Source organism: Mus pahari, chromosome 5 (genome assembly GCF_900095145.1).
Source record: "Mus pahari chromosome 5, PAHARI_EIJ_v1.1, whole genome shotgun sequence".
NCBI classification, from domain to species: domain Eukaryota; kingdom Metazoa; phylum Chordata; class Mammalia; order Rodentia; family Muridae; genus Mus; species Mus pahari.
This window is the reverse complement of record NC_034594.1, coordinates 60,984,727-61,002,916: the sequence shown is the minus strand read 5'-3', so window position 1 is coordinate 61,002,916 and position 18,190 is coordinate 60,984,727. Positions and strand designations below refer to the sequence as shown.

Here is an 18,190-nt window from a genome sequence, read left to right as displayed (position 1 = left end):
GAGCTGTGAGCTTCAAAGGATTCAATTATCTAAATCTAAAAGTGTTGTCAGAAACCTAAAAGGGTTCGCCAATCCAACCAGGGACCAAAACAGGAGTTCCATTTGTATGTCCACACAGGCTTGCCAGGTATAGCTGAGCAGTTGTGACAGCTATTAACACAAACACACTCAGGAGCAAGTTAACAAACCCAAAGAAGGAAAGCTGCGCATCATAACCAATCACTTGTATTAAAAAGGGAAGATAAGAAATACTGTTTCAATAAGCTAGAGAAAAGATCAGCTAAGAGCAGGGATCATTTATTACTGCTCTATAATCCTCACAAGGAAAGAATAGAAATGCTAATATACATATTCCCCTTTGTTGAGATAAACTTCTACTATCCATAAGAAGGACGGAAAGTATAAACAACGTAGCATGATTCTGCTCACTTCTAGATGAGAGTAAGAAGAGCAGGAGGATGGAGTTGGAGCATCTTTTCTCAATAATCCATCTCTACACAGAACTTCTCAAAATTTCTTTTTGGTCTGTTGTCTCCTAGATAGAGATAGAGTACTGACTCATGATGGTAAGACATATTAAAACATTTAATAATATTTTCCATAAAACACAAAAACAGAGAGTTAAGTAAATGACAATTTCATGAATAAGTACCTGATTACTGCTTTTTAAAAATAGGGGCAAAAAAGAAACCAAAAAGTAAAAAGTATTAATTACAGAATAAATGTTATAATGTTATTAGAAATGCTTTAAATGGTTACTACAAAGGTATACAAAAGTCTATTACCAACTTCTTACTTTCTATTCACTTACTTTCAGAGAGACATAGTCTTGCTATGTACATACCTCAGGCTGGCCTCAAACTCCCAATCCTCCTGTCTCAGTCTGGCATTACAGTATTACAGTATGATACAATACTATCATATCCAGTTCTGTTGCCAACTCTCATCCCACTGAGGAGCTGGGAAATCAAACTTAAGGTCTTGTGTATAGGTGCAAGCTTTCTAACTCTGAGCTCCATTCCAGACCATTACCAACATTCTATTTTGCCTATCCACCCCTCTCCTGGAAGTGGTGGCACATGGCTTTAACTCTAAAACTTGGAAGGATGAGGTAGGTGGATCCTCTCTCTCTGTCTGAAGCCAGCCTGATCTACATAGCAAGTTCCAGGCCAGGTAGAACTAAATAGTGAAAACCTGTCTCAAAACAAAACAAAATAACAACAAAAAACAAGGTAGAGACAATCTATAATGAGAAAAATATTTCAAATACATGTTATGGCTCAAGTAATACAACAGCAAAGCAAATACAATAGAAACCATTCTACATGCAGTAAGCAGCATTCACATGAGTATGCTAGTGTTTCTAGACCACCAGCTGATACATACTTCTCGTGATAAATGATATATAAAATGAACTATGCTTGCCGAGATAAAAACCAACCACCATTATCCACATGTCTCATGCAAAAGAAATTAACAGTTCTATATTTATTTATATACATTTTTAAAACCATTATATTTCATCTTTCTTAATGCTTTTTTAAAAAAAGATGTATTCATTTTTTTGTTTGTTTATATGAGTACACTGTAGCTGTCTTTAGACACCAGAAGAGGGCATTGGATCCCTTTACGGTTTGAGCCACTGGTTGCTGGTCCTGGTTGAACTCAGAACCTCTGGAAAAGCAGTCAGTGCTCTTAACCACTAAGCCATCTCTCCAGCCCTATATTCCATCTTAACATTTTGCTTTTTCTAATGTGTTATTAAGAATTAAAGCATATACAGCTGAGTGAAAACACCCAGAAGCTTGTCTGTCAGACGAGACATGGGTCTATAACCCTGCCATGAAACCATGTGAGACAACAGAGACCAATGACTTCCTTGAAGAAGCATCGAAGTTCTTACCCTGACCAATCATACCCAACAAACCCTGACCCCTAGGTAACTCTTCAAAGGTATCTGGTAGCGTTGTTCCTCCAACAAGTCCTCACAGCCAATCCAATCCAATCCAAAGGGGGAATGATACAGCAAACCCCAGACGCACACCATAGGATGTGTTGCTAACTCTGTGTTAGTTTTTTTAGGTAAAGATTTCATGACGCACGAACCTCCTGTCTAATGTGTTATTCCTCTGTTCTACCTTCAAGTAGAGCAGTCTTGAGCAAAAGTGTATTTCAACCTCCCTGAAGCATCTGTAGAATGAAATGCTTCTTCCCTTTGTTCCACCTAAAATATGTATGCTAACCTAGAACATTTAGTTCCAAACTTAGAATAAATTCAATGATCTAAATTCTAAATATACATCAACTACAGGTCAGCAAAAAGTCACAACTACCTGCTTGCTTACCTAGGGTCTGACTAGTTTAGACTACAATATGTGTATTGATCAGTTCCAGCAAAGATCTTAAGATATTTTACTTCATACTTCATAGGAAATACCTTCATACTTCATAGGAAACACCTGCATAAACATGGACTAACAATGACATTCCCAAAGCATCCAAAACTAATATTTAAAGAGGAGAACTGAAGCCTATTTTAGATGAAGGCGCTGAAAAGTACACAGGAAATGATGCTTTAAAAGGAAGGAAGCCTTCCACTGGAGGCAACAGCCATTACTGCATAGTGCTGTCGAGGGGAAACAGGGCAATTTTAAATGACAACCTCTTATGGTAATGCCTGCTTGCCTTAAGTAAAACATTTCTACAAAATTCTCCTGTATACTAAACTCTATTCAAGACACAACATGTTCCTCTGAGATAATTATTTTCTAAACTTAGAAATCAATCAGAAAGTATCTTCCTACATAAAAGTGTCAGCTTACATCAACATAATGTATCAATTTTTAAGATACAGTTTAAGTCTCAGGCAATAAATAATACAGAATTCATAATATATTACAAAGGAAGATGAAACTCCAGAGAAAAAGTGGTTCATAAACCACTGGTAATGAAATGAAAACTGCTCATGTTTTCCTAGTCCCATCATTGAACCTTTAACTACTTGTTTTTTCAAATAGGATTCTGGTTATAAAAACACAGATGAAGTAGGCAGCCACAGAGGCACATGCTAACAATCCCTGCACAAAAAAGGCTGAAACAGGAGAATCATGTGGTTTTGGGGACTAGCCTGGGCTAAACAGGAATTAAAGAGTTAAATCTGAGCTGAATAGGGAGATTGTCTCAAAAACATCAATGAAAGGGAAAAAAGGGAGTGTGGGGACAAGAGCCCACCCGGTCACCTTTAGTGACTCCAGTCACCTTTAGTACTTATGCACTGCTTCTATCTTTTTCTTTTTCTTTTTTTTTTTTTATTACAAGCTGGACAGTGGTCACAAACACCTTTAGTCTCAGCACTCGGGAGGCAGAGACAGGCCAAGTTTGAGACCTGCCTCATCTACAAGGCAAGTTCCAGGACAGCCAGGGCCACACAGAGAGACCATGTCTCGAGGAAAAAAAGAGAAATATATACTGTAAGTTACCTTTGCCACCTCCCTAAAATATATTTCTTCAAAAAGTCTGTCATATATGACAAAGATGAACCTTGAGAACAAATGGCTAAAATAATTTGCCTAGGAAAGACAAAAATGATATGATCTCACTTATATGAGACACCTAAAATAGAATGGTGGCTGACAGGGGCTGAAGAGGAAACCCAAAATACTAATTTAAAGCAATATGCTGAAGAACAGTGTGCCTGCCTAGGGTTAGCAAAAGTGTATTGCACATCCAAAAATGTATCCAAGTATGTCTCATGTAAGTGTACTTACCACAATTAAAGACAATCTTCAAGCTTAGTATTTTGGGACAAGTTTTGCTCACTACAGTAACACTAGCAATAACTGCTCCTTGAAAAAGGAGGTGATTAATAAATCAGTTTTAAAAATGAAGAATGGAAGAGGCTGGACATAGCTCAGTTCGTAGTGTCTAGAAGCCCTGGGTTCTATCCTTACCAACACATATGCGCGCGCACACACACACACACACACACACACACACACATACACGAAGAAAGGTGACGAAGCAAACACACATAACACAGAAAAAATGTATTTTATCTTAAGGACTTTTTCACAAAACCAATTATTATATACTTAAACTAGCAGGAAGCTCATCAAACACCAGCAAGCAGTGAAAGGTGCTGTGTCTACACAGACTGCATACCTACAGAACTTCAGCAGTGAGGGGAACTTACTTCTAGAAAAAAACTATACAATTATTACATTCTCTTTTCTATGATTATCTAGTCTACCATTCACTGGTCCTTTTTCTACTAATTCTGAAAACAGTTAACCCAACAGTGAAATTCCTTTAATTAAAAAGTTATGATTTACATGCATGTCACAAAAGGCAGTGAAGGAAATGTAGGAAATTCTCTCTCTCTCTCTCTCTCTCTCTCTCTCTCTCTCTCTCTCTCTCTCTCTATGTGTGTGTGTGTGTGTGTGTGTGTGTGTGTGTGTGTGTGTGTGTGTGTGTGTGAGCGCGCGCAGGATATCTTCCTCAACTACTCCCCACCTTACTTTTGATCCTGGAGCTTACCGACTGGCTACAATGGCTAGACAATCAAGCTCTCAGAACTCTCTTGTCTTAGCTCCCCAGTGCTAGAGCCACAGGATCATGCTGCCATGTCAGGCCTTTTATGCAGATTCTGGGGATCTGTACAAGCAGCCAGCAGACAGAAACTGGAAGTAACTTTGGAACACAAAGAAAACATAAGACACTTTCAGATTAATGCAGCTGGATCTAGCGTGTAACCCAGAGGGCCATGTAGTAACAACTTAGTCCCAACCATGCCATACTGGAAGGTGCCAGAACCTCTGAGAACTGTGAGAAAGTTTTTAAAGTCATTGCAACAAGCCCTTGAAAACAACTAAGAGATCCTAGGCCCAACCCTGTTCCTTCCCACCCTGGTAATGAGACATCCAGTGTCACTCAAAGCCTCTTGCAATAATTGCCACCTCCATACAGTCCAAGTGATCACAGGCTGAAATCTCCAAAACTCTAAACCAGAACAAACCTTGTAAGGCTGGGCATGGTGGCATATACCCATAGCTCAGCATTCAAAGGCTGATGCAGAAGGATCATAGAAATCTCTAGGCCAGACTGAGCTACAGAGATGCTGTCTCAAAAATAAAAACCAAAACAGATTTAAAAGTCCAAGTAAATACTTACTCTTTATAGGTAATTTTCTATAGTGACAAAAAGTTGATCAAGTTACAGGGTGATGTGGGTGGAGATTCTGTGAAACAATTTGTTGGTCAAAAACACAGCAAATAAATAATGTTCTGCTGCCACATAAATCCTAATTATCTGGCACTCCATGCCCTATGACTTGAGAGGTATACTCTACTACATCTGCTTCTGCTCTGTGAAAGTCTAAACACACCAAATAGTCAAATCACTTATAAAGCATATCTAAAGAAACTAAAAAAATTACTCTCTAAAACATATGACCTTAGTGCATATTTATAAATAACAGTATTGTTTATTATAAATAGCTACCAACACAGCCCAATACATAGGCACTTCAAGGAGGACTATAACTATTAGTTTTATAATTTTTCAAATTAGTGAACAATTCTTGAGAGTAATCTGAATGATGTGATAATCTCCCTAGATGGATGCATATGATAAACCAATGCACTGGGGGTTTCAATTAACGGTTTTATGTTTCATGTATTTTTGCCTTGAATCTTAGTAATCTTTCTTCCCACTACTTCTGGGTGGAAAGCATGGCCTCCTTTTTTCTTTCTTTCTCTCTTTCTTTCTTTCTTTTTTTTTTTAAAAAAGATTATAAAACTGCTTTAATGGAAAGTCCCTTCCCCCAATACACCATCTGGGATGGGGCAGATGTGGCCAGGGCTGGCCCCAGGACTGTAGTCGTTAACAAAATATGTATCTGTCACCATAAAAAACTGCTGCACCACCTCAGCCCCACAGGTATAAAATCATAAATATTTACACTCTTCCACGCCTTTCATAGAACCAGGGTGCAGGGAACCCCTCCCACAGAAACAGGCAAGGATAGAGGTGAATGTCTGGAAGGGACATTAAGGCCGAGAGGTCGGCCCCTCAACTGGGCATAGTCAGAGGCGGGCAGAAAACAAAACTTTGGTCCAAAATGTGAAGGTAGAGACCCCCAAGTCTCAGAGCTTTCTCTCCAGCCCTGGCCTGGGCCCTCCTGCAAGTCGGTCACTGGAAGAAGCCACCCATGGGACACAGAAGCTCAGAGTGCACACATACAACTGTATCACTGCTGTAAAAAGTTACTTAAAACTATATCGCTTACATATAAATGGAAAAGATTCGGGTATTTGGATAAGTGGAAATACTGTTAAGTACAGGTGTCTGTGACCACAGGAAGTAGAATACAAAGGTCACAATGAGGCTCAGCAGCTAAGGGTGGCCTGGGCCCTCTGGGCTGGCCAGGGACATGGGAGAATCATGTCACTTGATTATAAGGGTGTAGGGGAGTGGCCTCAGCTCTTGCACAGCATTGGGGAGCCTATGTTTAGGCCACTGGCTCACCTGCAGGTCTGGAGACAACTGATAGCCTTAGAGGGTAGGTGTAAGGCCGTGAGGCATGACTGTTTATAGTGAGGCACGACTGTTTATAAGGCACAGAAAGCGGCTGTGTTTGGGTCACCACTGTAGCCTCACGCCTGAGCCCCTCGAAGCATGGTGCCAGGATTGACTGGGCCTCTGTGGCCCAAGCCATTTCCTGGCATGGCCTTCTTTTGCAGTTAATATGTACACAACTGTAATATGTGTAATACAAGATTAAAATGTATGGTTGTACACAGATGTTTACCATTATACAAATGTCTGAGTGAATGTATACAGCACATGGCATGCAGGTTAGTTCTGTTCAGTACAAATTATCTATTATCCATGGTACTTTCTAGATTAAATTAGCAATGTTTTCCAATAGTGATAACAACCTAACACATCCCGCAGCACACTCGAACTTTAAGATGGTGAAACAACAGGAGAAGAAAAGAACCAAGAAGGCTGCCAAAACCAACGTACTTTCTGATTTCCTAAGCACTCATCTCCAGACATAAATCTACTCATGTATAAATCTATTCATGTATAATATATATGACACTGCCACTTTAATCCTAAATGTATGTGTTTAAGTACGGTACCTTTTTTAAAAGTAGGGGGAGGGCAAGGCAGATAAAAAGGCATCAGATCCCTGGGAGCTGGAGTTCTAGGAGTTGCCCAACTTGGGTGCTAGGAACTGAACTAAGGTACCACTAAGGAACGGCATATGCTCTTAAATGGTAAGCCATTTTGTCCAGCTTTGTAGCTTCCTGTATTATACTCAAATCATCTACTAACTCAAAATATTTTATCACTGGCAAAACTGGGACACTTTAAAGTATGCTCTATTCTCTATATATGCATTTTAGAAAATTTCACAATTGTGAATTCACTCTTCAACATTTCAGAGACGAAAATATATGTGTATCAGACTAGCCAAATAATTCTATTCCATTTTGGGTTTTGGTGATTTTCATGCAGCCCAGGCTGGCCAAGAACTTGCTATGTAACCAACGATAACCTTGAATTTTAATCCTTTTGCCTCTCTCTCTGAGTGCTGGGATTACACATGTCCAAAAATGGTTGGTTAGGCAAATTATTTCAAATAACGATTTGGAAGCATTGGGAAGGAAGACTATAATAAACTTGTAAACATTTTCTGAAGTCCTACTACCTTCCTAAAAAGTAGGCTTTTCCTGTGAAATAAAAATGTTTTCAATTCATCAACCAAGTTGAGCTGACCCTACCCACTCAACCTTACCAAGATTAAAAAAGCATTGCCACCAAGCACAGTGCTGCACAGCTTTGATTCCCAGAGACAGAGGCAGGTGGATTTGAGTTCAAGACCAGCCTGGTCTACACAGTATTGTAGGACAGCCAGACCTATATAATGAAATTCTGTCTCAAAACCTTTCCCCTAAAACAAAAGTAAAAGGAAGCAATCCTACACTCTTAATTTTACCCATTTTTAAAACAATAGATCACTACTTTTTATTAGCAACAAAACTTAAATCTAAAAATATATAAGCAAACAGCTTATTCCTGGGAGCCCATAAGAGGTCATAGAAACCAGTTCCCCTCCAAATCCTTTCCTAGCTCCCTCTGCTAAGCACCTGCTACGCATTAAGCATCACATACACATAATGAGATGGCCTCAAGTGAAAGCCCATCACACAGCATGCTCACAGGCTTAGCACCATGTTACAGAGCTGGCTCTTTTTCCTTCCTCGAGAGACAACACAGTCACCAAATATGCTTTCTACAGCCAGCACTGCTAAGTCTTAAATACCTATCTATGTTTTACTTCAGTACATCTGTAAATCACTTAAGCATTAATCCCAAATGCATTCTCAAATAAGAACTTTCTGAAATATCTAAATATGGAATACAAGAATTAACATTGAGACAAGAAACTCACCATTTTAAATGACTTATTAAATCACATTAAAATGATTGCAACATATTTGAAAATTGCAAAATACTTACTTCATTTCCATGTTTTTGCAGGAATTCAATTTCCTGTTGTGTAAATGTTGTCATGGAGATAGATTTCACCCTGTGAGGTGGATTTAACCCTCTCCTAAAAGATAAAATATTTTACAAATTTTACTACTCTATATTTTTAAATTACTCTACTTATTCAAAAATTTACATTTTTATTCCATAAATAGAAATATTAAATATTAAACTATTGCTTATCATACAGGTACAGTAAATGTAGTTAGAATCCAGAGTACTAGCATTCTTCAAGATAAATCTGAGCATCCACCCAGGAGGAACTAGTGAAACTAGTCTAACACACTAGCTTCAGGGAGAGGGAATTACCATATGCATCTGTGTGGACAGAAGACTCTAGTCTATGGAAGAGCACTATGGTAAAGAACTTTGTAACTATTTACATATCCTCTCAGGAAGAGCTACTGATGTGCTCAGGCAGGTGAAACGAATGAACACTGTATGGAAGGTGACAAAGGAAATCTGAGATGATTCATCAGTTTGAATAAAGTCCCATCTCCCAGTCAGTTGGAGCATGGTCCAAAAACAAAGGTGTGTGAGGAGATTTTCAAGACCTTGTGAGAAAATTCCAGTAAACAAACCAAGAGTCCTGTAACCTCTACTCCTCCAAAACCTGGGTTTGTTCTTGGAATTCGCTTTCACACCTCTCCCAGATGTAATAACAGGAGTGGTTACTTTAGATTATCCATCATCTTATCCATTATTATTCAGAATGATGTTTCAAAGCACGAGATGTTTTTGTGATTGTGTATAGCCTAAATTCTGTGACCTTGCCTTTCTGACAGTATACAACTTGAACTCAAGTGAACTTTGCTTGCATGACCTTGCTTAATGCTCAGAATGCCCTCAGAACATAAACTGTTTGATGCCCTGAATGAAATTGGCTATTTCAAGAGACTTTAGTTCACCTCACTTTTAGATTCTACTCTCCCAGATTCACTCTACCAACTAGAATAATAATACCTATCAATTCAAATAAGGATTTATAAAAAAGATTTTTTTAATCACCTCAATAAACAGTACATGTTCAAGACCAAGTCTAGCCAGGGGTGCTTTAATCCCAGGACTTGGAAGGCAGAAGTAGGCAGATCTCTTGTGAGTTCAAGGCCAGCCTATTCTACAGGGTTCCAGGCCAGCCAGGGCTGTTATACAGAGAAACAAACAAATGAAAAACCAGCAAGAAGCAGCAGCCTTGAAGATCATAGAGAACAGACTCAAGAGATAGCTAAATCCAGAAATCTACACTTAAAATTAAAATTAAATTGTATAGTTAATTCTACAATTAGGACTTATCATGACTTCAAGAAAACTGAACAAAAATGTACTGAGAAATATGCACCTAAAAACACCAAGTGGCTTAGCTACCTACCAAATTAGGGCTAAATAATCCAAGCAATGTTCCATCAAATTACTTTAAGACCTTATTTAGAGTCCAGTTTTCAAAATTCATTATATTAATGAAGCTTGTTATAAACATTAAAAATGAGATTTAACAATGATATAAGTGATCCAAAAGTCATTCAAAGTTCCAAAAAACATTTCTGAACAATTACTGTGTAAACTCATTTTTTTTAAAGTCTAAACTGTTCCTGAAGCAACCATCTTCCCACTCTTTCAGCTTCACCCTCTCCACTACTGTCAGTAATGACAGCATCTTTCGGGGTTCCCTTGAGAATGAAGGCCAGTCACACTTTAATCTCTTTCGCAGTCTGGGTGGGAGAAAAAGAGTTAACCTGGACTTTGTTGGGTTTGCTTTGCTTCAACTTTAAACAAATATACTGTTTCCACCCACTCCCTAAGAACATAAAGTATGGAAATAAGAGGTGGACAGAGGACAAACTAACACTAGTCACTGCAGTAACAATTACAACTCAACAGCTTCCAGAACTGAACTGTACAACTGCAATGTAACTTCCAAGGACCTTGCAGCTACCTGTTAACATTACTTCTCAACTTCTAAAGGCAGAAAGTCATTATATGCACCAAAATCATGACAATTGTTTCCCAATTCATCTCTATTACAAGGTAAATTCACCATTGGGGAGTTATTAACTCATGACACACACCTGCTCCATAACCTTTACAGAATTCCCTCCCCAATGTCTACCTTCCTCTCACTTGCTACTTTGCCTCTCCTTATTCCAGTAAAGCTTTGACTTTTCTATCTTCCTTGTGAATACTCTTAAAAGAAAAAAAAAAGGAAATGTCTGGGCCAACAAGATACAACAATGCATAAAGGTACTTGCTGCTGAGCCTGATAACATGAGTTCAATCCCTAGAACCCGATCTACACAGTATATATTTACAGCAGAGAACTGAGTACTGCAAATTGTCCTCTGACCTCTACATGTGCTACAGGCAGATGCACCCACCCACAATATTAAAAAATAATAATAAATTAAAAATCAATGTAAGTCAAAGCACTACTGTAGCAGTCTGAATGAGGATGTCCCACCATGGGCGCAAGCATTTGTAAGCTTAGTTCCCAACTAATGAACTTTTTGAAAAGGATTAGAAGTTATGACCTTGTTAGAGGTGTCACTGGGAATGGGCTTAAGGTCAATTTGGTGTCTGACTTTCCAACTTTCTTTCTTTCTGTCTGTCTGTCTCTGTCCCTCTCTCTCTGTCTCTCTGTCTCTCTGTCTCTCTCTCTCTCTCTCTCTCTCTCTCTCTCTCTCTCTCTCTCTCTCTCTGACAGCCAGGCTGTAAATCAAGAAGTAAAGCTCTCAGCTACTTTTCTAGCACCCCGCCTGCTACACATGCAGCCATGCTCCCCACCATGATAAACAACTCTCTCAAACTGTAAGCAAGCCCCCAATTAAATGCATCTTTGGTAAGAATTGTCTTGGTCATGGTGTCTCTTAAACATTAAAATGTTGACTGAGACATATCACGTCATAAGACAAAGGCATTCATGCTATCAAAATAAAAGATGAACTTATAAAAATAAACACAACCACAATGTACTCAACTAAACTATGACAGATTATTTTTCCCATTTAGAGAAATGGAGGAGCTAAGTTCTCCCAGTACACATAAAAAACTAAGACTCCATTTACAGAAGCCATATTTATGACAAAGTCAGTAAGGTCACGGAACTTCCAAATTGCACATGCATTCATATTGCTTTCTCTAATTCTTCTAGTTAGTTTATTCATGATGCACTAAGGGTGGGCTGTTTTTATCAATTAGCTTTTTTATGCCATTGGGCCTGTCTAGGAAGCTATTATCTACAATGTAGCTAAGTAATTATGTATGAGGTGGTCATTATACATTATTTGCAATAGGAAAACATTAGAAATACTTCAATTTCTTAAAAAAAAAAAGAGAAAGCATGTGACTAAAAATAAAGCCACATTATAGTATACATATTTATGATTGTTTTCTGACTAAAAATTACACAATATTTTCAGGATGCTATTTTAAAATAATCTTTGCAAAAGACCAAAAGATTTCATGTTAAGAGTCCTTTATACGCCAGGCAGTGGTGGCGCATGCCTTTAATCTCAGCACTTGGGAGGCAGAGGCAGGAGGATTTCTGAGTTCAAGGCCAGCCTGGTATACAGAATGAGTTCCAGGACAGCCTGGGCTATACAGAGAANCCCTGCTGGGGGGGGGGGGGGCGGTGAGGGGAAAGGGAAGAGAGTCCTTCATACAAAAGATAGGATTAATTTTTCTATCTGCACATTTTTTAACTTTATGTTTGCAGGACAACATATGTGTGCAGTCAGCTCTCACCTTCTCCCTTGTTAGAGGCAGGCTAACTATTTCTGCTGCCTCTACTCCTATCTTGCCATAGAAATGACAGGATGGTAGACACAGCACATCTGACTTTTGTGTAACAACTGCTTATCAACTGAGCCATTAATGGAAATTTTTTTCTATATTTAACTTCCTACTCTCTCCAAGTTTTCCACAAGAAAAATCCCATTTATATAACTAAAAAAAATTGTAAGATATAACAGAAAATCTGCCTGACTAGTAGTAATGGTAGTAAAAACAATTGGACTTTAAGCATGGCTTTCTAGATGTAACAACTAGGGTGACATAGAGAAGGAAAATAGCAAAGAGGATGGGATCCTATGACCTTCTTTGCATTTTCCTGAAACCTGAAACTCTTTCCTCCCAAATACTGTGACCACCTGCCTACCAGCATCAGCACTGAATACTCACTTCACTAAATCAGTTTCTTAACCTAGGTGCTATTGACATTTGATCCTACACAACTTGACTGTGGGAGGCTGTGCACTCCAGGTACTGAGCAGTGTCCCTGGCTTCACTAAATGTAATACTTCCCAATGAGTAGAAACAATCAAATTCATTCCCAATCATTAAAACCACTGGTCTAAATACATCAAATACATTCATTATCGGGCTAGAGAGACTAAAAGAATCCCTCTGACTCTATTCAGGTATAAACTTAACAGGGTTTTTAGTCTTTTACTATGTATTCAATTAGGTTTCCATAACATTATATACAAAACAGAAAGTAAAATACCTAAATCTTTCTCTCTAAAACTAAAAAAAAATACAAGTGTAAGGTGCATGAGTGCATGTACACACACACACACACACACACACACACACACACACGTACAAATTTAAGTTTAAAAGACTAAAAAAAGGGGCCAGGGAGAAGGCTTGGCAGTTACTTACTATTTACTTACTTACTTAGAGAACTTACTACTGTCCTCACGGAGGACCCAGGACCTATTGCCAGCACCAACACAAAGACTACTCACAACTGCCTGTAACTCAATGCCATGGGGAGCTGGCACTCTTTTCCGGCCTCTAAGGGCTCCTGCACACATAAACTCACACAGGCATATGTACACACATTAAATGAACAAAAAAAAAAAATCTTTAAAGGTTAAAATGTGGCTGACAAGCTGACTTGGCAGGGAAAGGCACTGGTGATCAGAGCTCACCTCCCAGAATTCATATGGAGGGAACAGCTGACTTCCTCCCACCAGCTGCTCTCCAACCTCCATATATGTGCTCTGTAGCATAGCCAGACCTACACATCTACACAAAATAAATGTTAAAGAACTTAAAGAATAAAAAATAGCACAGCAGCAAAAAACCAAGAATGAACTATATCACTCAATGCAACTGGCCAGAAAACATAAGTTCATAATGTTAAAAAAAAAAAAGAAAATGTACAAAGCACCTACACAGGCAATTAGCATATTTAATCAATTTAACTTAATCAAGTTAATCAATTTAACTGTTATATATGACAGACAAGGTAGTCTTTTGGCTTTGTTGTTTAACTGTCTTTGTGTGTGTGCATATGTGTGTGATGGGTGTATGTAGTTGCCAGTGCAGGTGTCTGGGAGGTCACAAGAAGGTAGAGGGATCCCTAGAGCTGGAGTCAGGTCAGAGTGAGGAGCTGTGTGAGTGCTGGGAGCTAAACTCAGGCCCTAGGCAGGAGCAGTGCAGGCTTACAACTGCCAAACCATCTCTCCAGGAAGGAGAAGGGGTGGGAGGAGATGGAACATCTTTCAAATCCCATTTTTCTGAAATGAAAGCCTATAATGTGTAAGTTAAATATTCAGCAAACTAGCTAAAAAGCAGATTAAATACCCGAACAAAGACCAGGTGTGGTAGTGCACACCTTTAACCCAGAGGTCAGGAAGCAGATAGATGACTTTCTGTGAATTTGAGACTCTGCCACCCCCCTCCAATCAGTCAACTAACCAATCAATCAAAATAAACATTTCTAAATAGAAAATTAATGAAGTGGAAGACAGAAAACAGATAAAGAAGCCAGGAGGTAACATAAAGGGAGAGAGGGAGGGAGGGGAAAATATAACTAGGAAGACTAACAGACCCCTATAGCCAGCTCCCAGATCGACAGCTACAGAACTGAAGATACATCTGAATGGCTGAGATTTTTCCTCATATTAAACAAATGTTAACAAAATTGTGGAAAATAAAAACTACATTTAGTAACATTCTGTCAAAATTTCAAAGAGTTTAAAATAAATTACAATCATTTTTCAGTGGCAATGAGAATATCATCTTCATGTGGCAAAGGAAATAACTGTTGTGATCCAGAAAAGCCATTACTGAAGAATATGATAAAATACCAGTAGTTTCAGACTTAAAAGTAAAGAGTTGGTACCCAGGAGACTTGAGTAAAGAAATCTACAACATGGGCTGGAGAGATGGCTCAGTGGTTAAGAGCACCAAATGCTCTTCCAAAGGTCCTGAGTTCAAATCCCAGCAACCATATGGTGCCTCACAACCATCCGTAATGAAATCTGATGCCCTCTTCTGGAATGTCTGAAGACAACTACAGTGTATTTACATACAATAAATAAATAAATCTAAAAAAAAAAAAAAAGAAGAAAGAAGAAGAAATCTATAACATATACACTTTAAGAACAAAGACCCCAGCAAACAAAGGCAAATCTAAACAACACACAGTGTCAACTTGTAACATTAAAAGGATACATTTTTAGCAATAAAAATACTTGAGAAAGCATTTTGTATTTTCAACAACTGTATATTAACAAATTAAAATACTTATTAATCCCAGAATGTTAGTGTGAATAACATAGTTTCAACAGTGATTAACAAGTATGGAATTTGTAGTTTCCAAAACCAGTAGAAAGAGAAAATCAGAACAAGCCTGGTAATGTTTTAATAATGTCAAATACACATACACTTGCTATATAAACCTTGTAGTGAAAGTCACAAGTGAAATATAAATCTATATTTGTCCCCAAAGCTGCCTTTTGTTTACACCTTCTCTATTCATATAGGACAGAAATTAGAAATAATACAACTCCCTCTCAAACGAGGAACTGTTTTGTTTTTGTTCTAAGGCAATGAAATAGGGTGACATAGAATTGAAGGGGGCAAGCTACTGCAAGCAGCAGGTCTTGGATTAATCTTACTGGTACAGTGAGTAGCAGTGAGCACTGACTGAGCAATCGGAAAAGCTGGTTCCATCCACATGCCATTCCCAGAAAGGAAAGACTGCAGTGTAGAGAATCACAGATCTGTGATAGAAAAAAAAGCCCAACAGTTTTACAAGGTGATCGAACACCTCCGCTCTGTGGTGGTAGTTACAAGAAAAAAAAAAAAAAAGTGTGGGGGGGGGCAGGCACAGACAGACAGACAGAGTCAGAGACTGGTTTGTAGAAGAATTGTTATGTCTGAAGTTACAATTATTGTGGGTTTTTTGTGTTTCCTGAGAGCAGGCCACACAAAGCCCAAGTCTGCCTACAACTCATTCTGTAGCCTGTTGGCCTTAAGCTCCTGAGCCTTTCGCCACCATTTCCCAAGGGCTGGGATTCCAGGTGTGCACCACCATGCCCAGATGACAAAATGTGTTCTCTATCAAATGTAAGCTCTTAAACAGAATCCTTAGTGAATCAAAACTGACATGTTCTTAGCATGTACTCCTGCAAATTGATGCCACGTCTCCTCAGGCTAGTCTGCTTATCACATGAATATAGCTCATTATAATGGTATACTATCTATCTGATGAAAGTATTAGGCAAATAAATCACATCATTTCTTTCAGAGGCAATACTAAAGCACTGTCCACTCTGAATTCTAAAAATACACACCGAGTCTCCAAATTTGGGCCAACATTTTTTTTTGACTCATTTAGTAACTGGAGTATTTATGTTTTGAAAGCATGCATGCCAGTCTATTGGCTTTAAGTTCCAAAATAACCTGCCAATTCAGCCCAATATGTTTCTGCAATATAATTAAGTCATATACAGATCCCCAGGAGCTTTGTTTTAATGACCACCACCCAGGTACGACTGTAACCAGATGGTGTGACTCACACATATGTCTGCCAGTATGCTCCTAACTAGGCCTCAATCTTGCAAATAGTCATTTGTTCAATTCAAGTACCAATCTGTGCTGGATGAGTAAGAAAGCTCATTTGGTTGATTTTATTAATTGTTTTTCTCCTACTGAGGGAGAAGCTGTTCAAAATATTTTATGTCAGAAAGTAATGAAGTTAATTTGACATTAGGTCTATCCTGATCCTAGTTATTATATATATATATATATATATATATATATATATATATATATATATATATATATCACATTTCATATTATAAAAAAAATCTAAAATAGAAGATGCTTTCAGTAGGTTAAGACTTTCCAAGCTGTTGGCTCCAAGGCACTTTATATACTAATTCAAAATATTAATCCACCCAGAGTTCAAAGGTGCAGTGTGTGTGTGTGTGTGTGTGTGTGTGTGTGTGTGTGTTTTTAAATGTAAGGCACAATAGTTAATTTTTTTTCCTTAGAAAGCCACAACCCTAAGGTCCTTATAATAATCAGGGCAACCACTAAAGAACAACATTCAAGTAATGAACTGACAGGTACTAGGAACAGTGACAAACAAAGCTAACAATAGTGTGTTCACTAAATCTTTATTACCCCACTGACAGGACAGCAAAAGAGGAAAAAGATTAGCCCACAACAAACAAGGGAATGAATAAACACTGAAGAGTCCCTAAACACAATATAGCTCTTTAACAGCAAACTTTGGAAGAAGACAAAACTAAACATGCCAAGCCAGGCCCTATAATTTCTGCCTCTGAAGAAGCTAAGATCAACTGAGGCCAGCTGTTCAAGACCAGCCTGGAACAATATTAAGTCTTTGTATGAAACAAAACAAAACATCATCAGCCACCAAACCTAGATACTAATGCTCATCCCAGCAAGATTCTGCTGAAGGGACCCTGATATTGCGGCCTCTTGTGAGGCTATGCCAGTGCCTGGCAAACACCGAAGTGGATGCTCACAGCCAGCTATTGGATGGAACACAGGGTCCCCAATGGAGGAGCTAGAAAAAGTACCCAAGGACCTGAAGGGGGCTGCAACCCTGTAGGTGGAACAACAATATGAACTAACCAGTACCCCCTGAGATTGTGTTTCTAGCTACATATGTAGCAGAAGATGGCCTAATCAGCCATCATTGGGAAGAGAGGCCCCTTGGTCTTGCAAACTTTATATGACCCAGCACAAGGCAAGGCCTGGGCCAAGTAGTGGGAGTGGGTGGGTAGGGGAGCAGAGGTGGGGGGCGGGGTATAGGAAACTTTCGGGATAGCATTTGAAATGTAAATAAAGAAAATAATAAAAAAATTAAATAAAAAAAACAAAACAACAAAAAAAAAAAAAAAAAAAAAAAAAAAAAAAAAAAAACAAAGAAACAAGCATCAATAAGCCTGCAATAGATGACTGTAGAGTAAGCCAGAGTGGAGCTCCTGCAGAAGGTGAGAAGCCAAGAGGAGACACGGGTTCCCACTACAGGACTCATAGCAAGATGCACTGAGAGAATGAATACAGCTAGAGTTAAAACTCACCACAGGTCCTCAATAGCCACCAGCCTACCCCTCACCAGGCCCTGAGCAAAGTCTGAGGAAACGATTAATCTAGACAAGTTCTATAAGAAGACTGTGGAAAAGCATAGCTGGGGATTTATGTTAGCCTCCATGCTAAAAATTGAGCATCACATAATGACGGGTTACATGTTCCTAGTACTCCCGCCACCTGACTCCAGAGCAGTGCAATCCAGGCTTTTTCTTTCCAAAAAGATGACAGCAAATATCTCTGAAGTTAATTTTAAAAGTAAAAATTAAAGCTAAAA

The 18,190-nt window shown here is 38.6% G+C and overlaps 1 protein-coding gene across 10 annotated transcripts in view; it reads right to left on the bottom strand.

The window, feature by feature from the left end:
- Agfg1 (ArfGAP with FG repeats 1) overlaps nucleotides 1–18,190 on the bottom strand; it is a 65,209-nt gene that overhangs the window by 33,360 nt on the left and 13,659 nt on the right. For all 10 annotated transcript variants that reach the window (XM_029538463.1, XM_029538465.1, XM_029538466.1 and 7 more), the window contains exon 2: nucleotides 8,530–8,623. In XM_029538463.1, coding sequence (XP_029394323.1) covers nucleotides 8,530–8,623 — 94 coding nt within the window. The remainder of the gene's footprint in view (nucleotides 1–8,529; nucleotides 8,624–18,190) is intronic.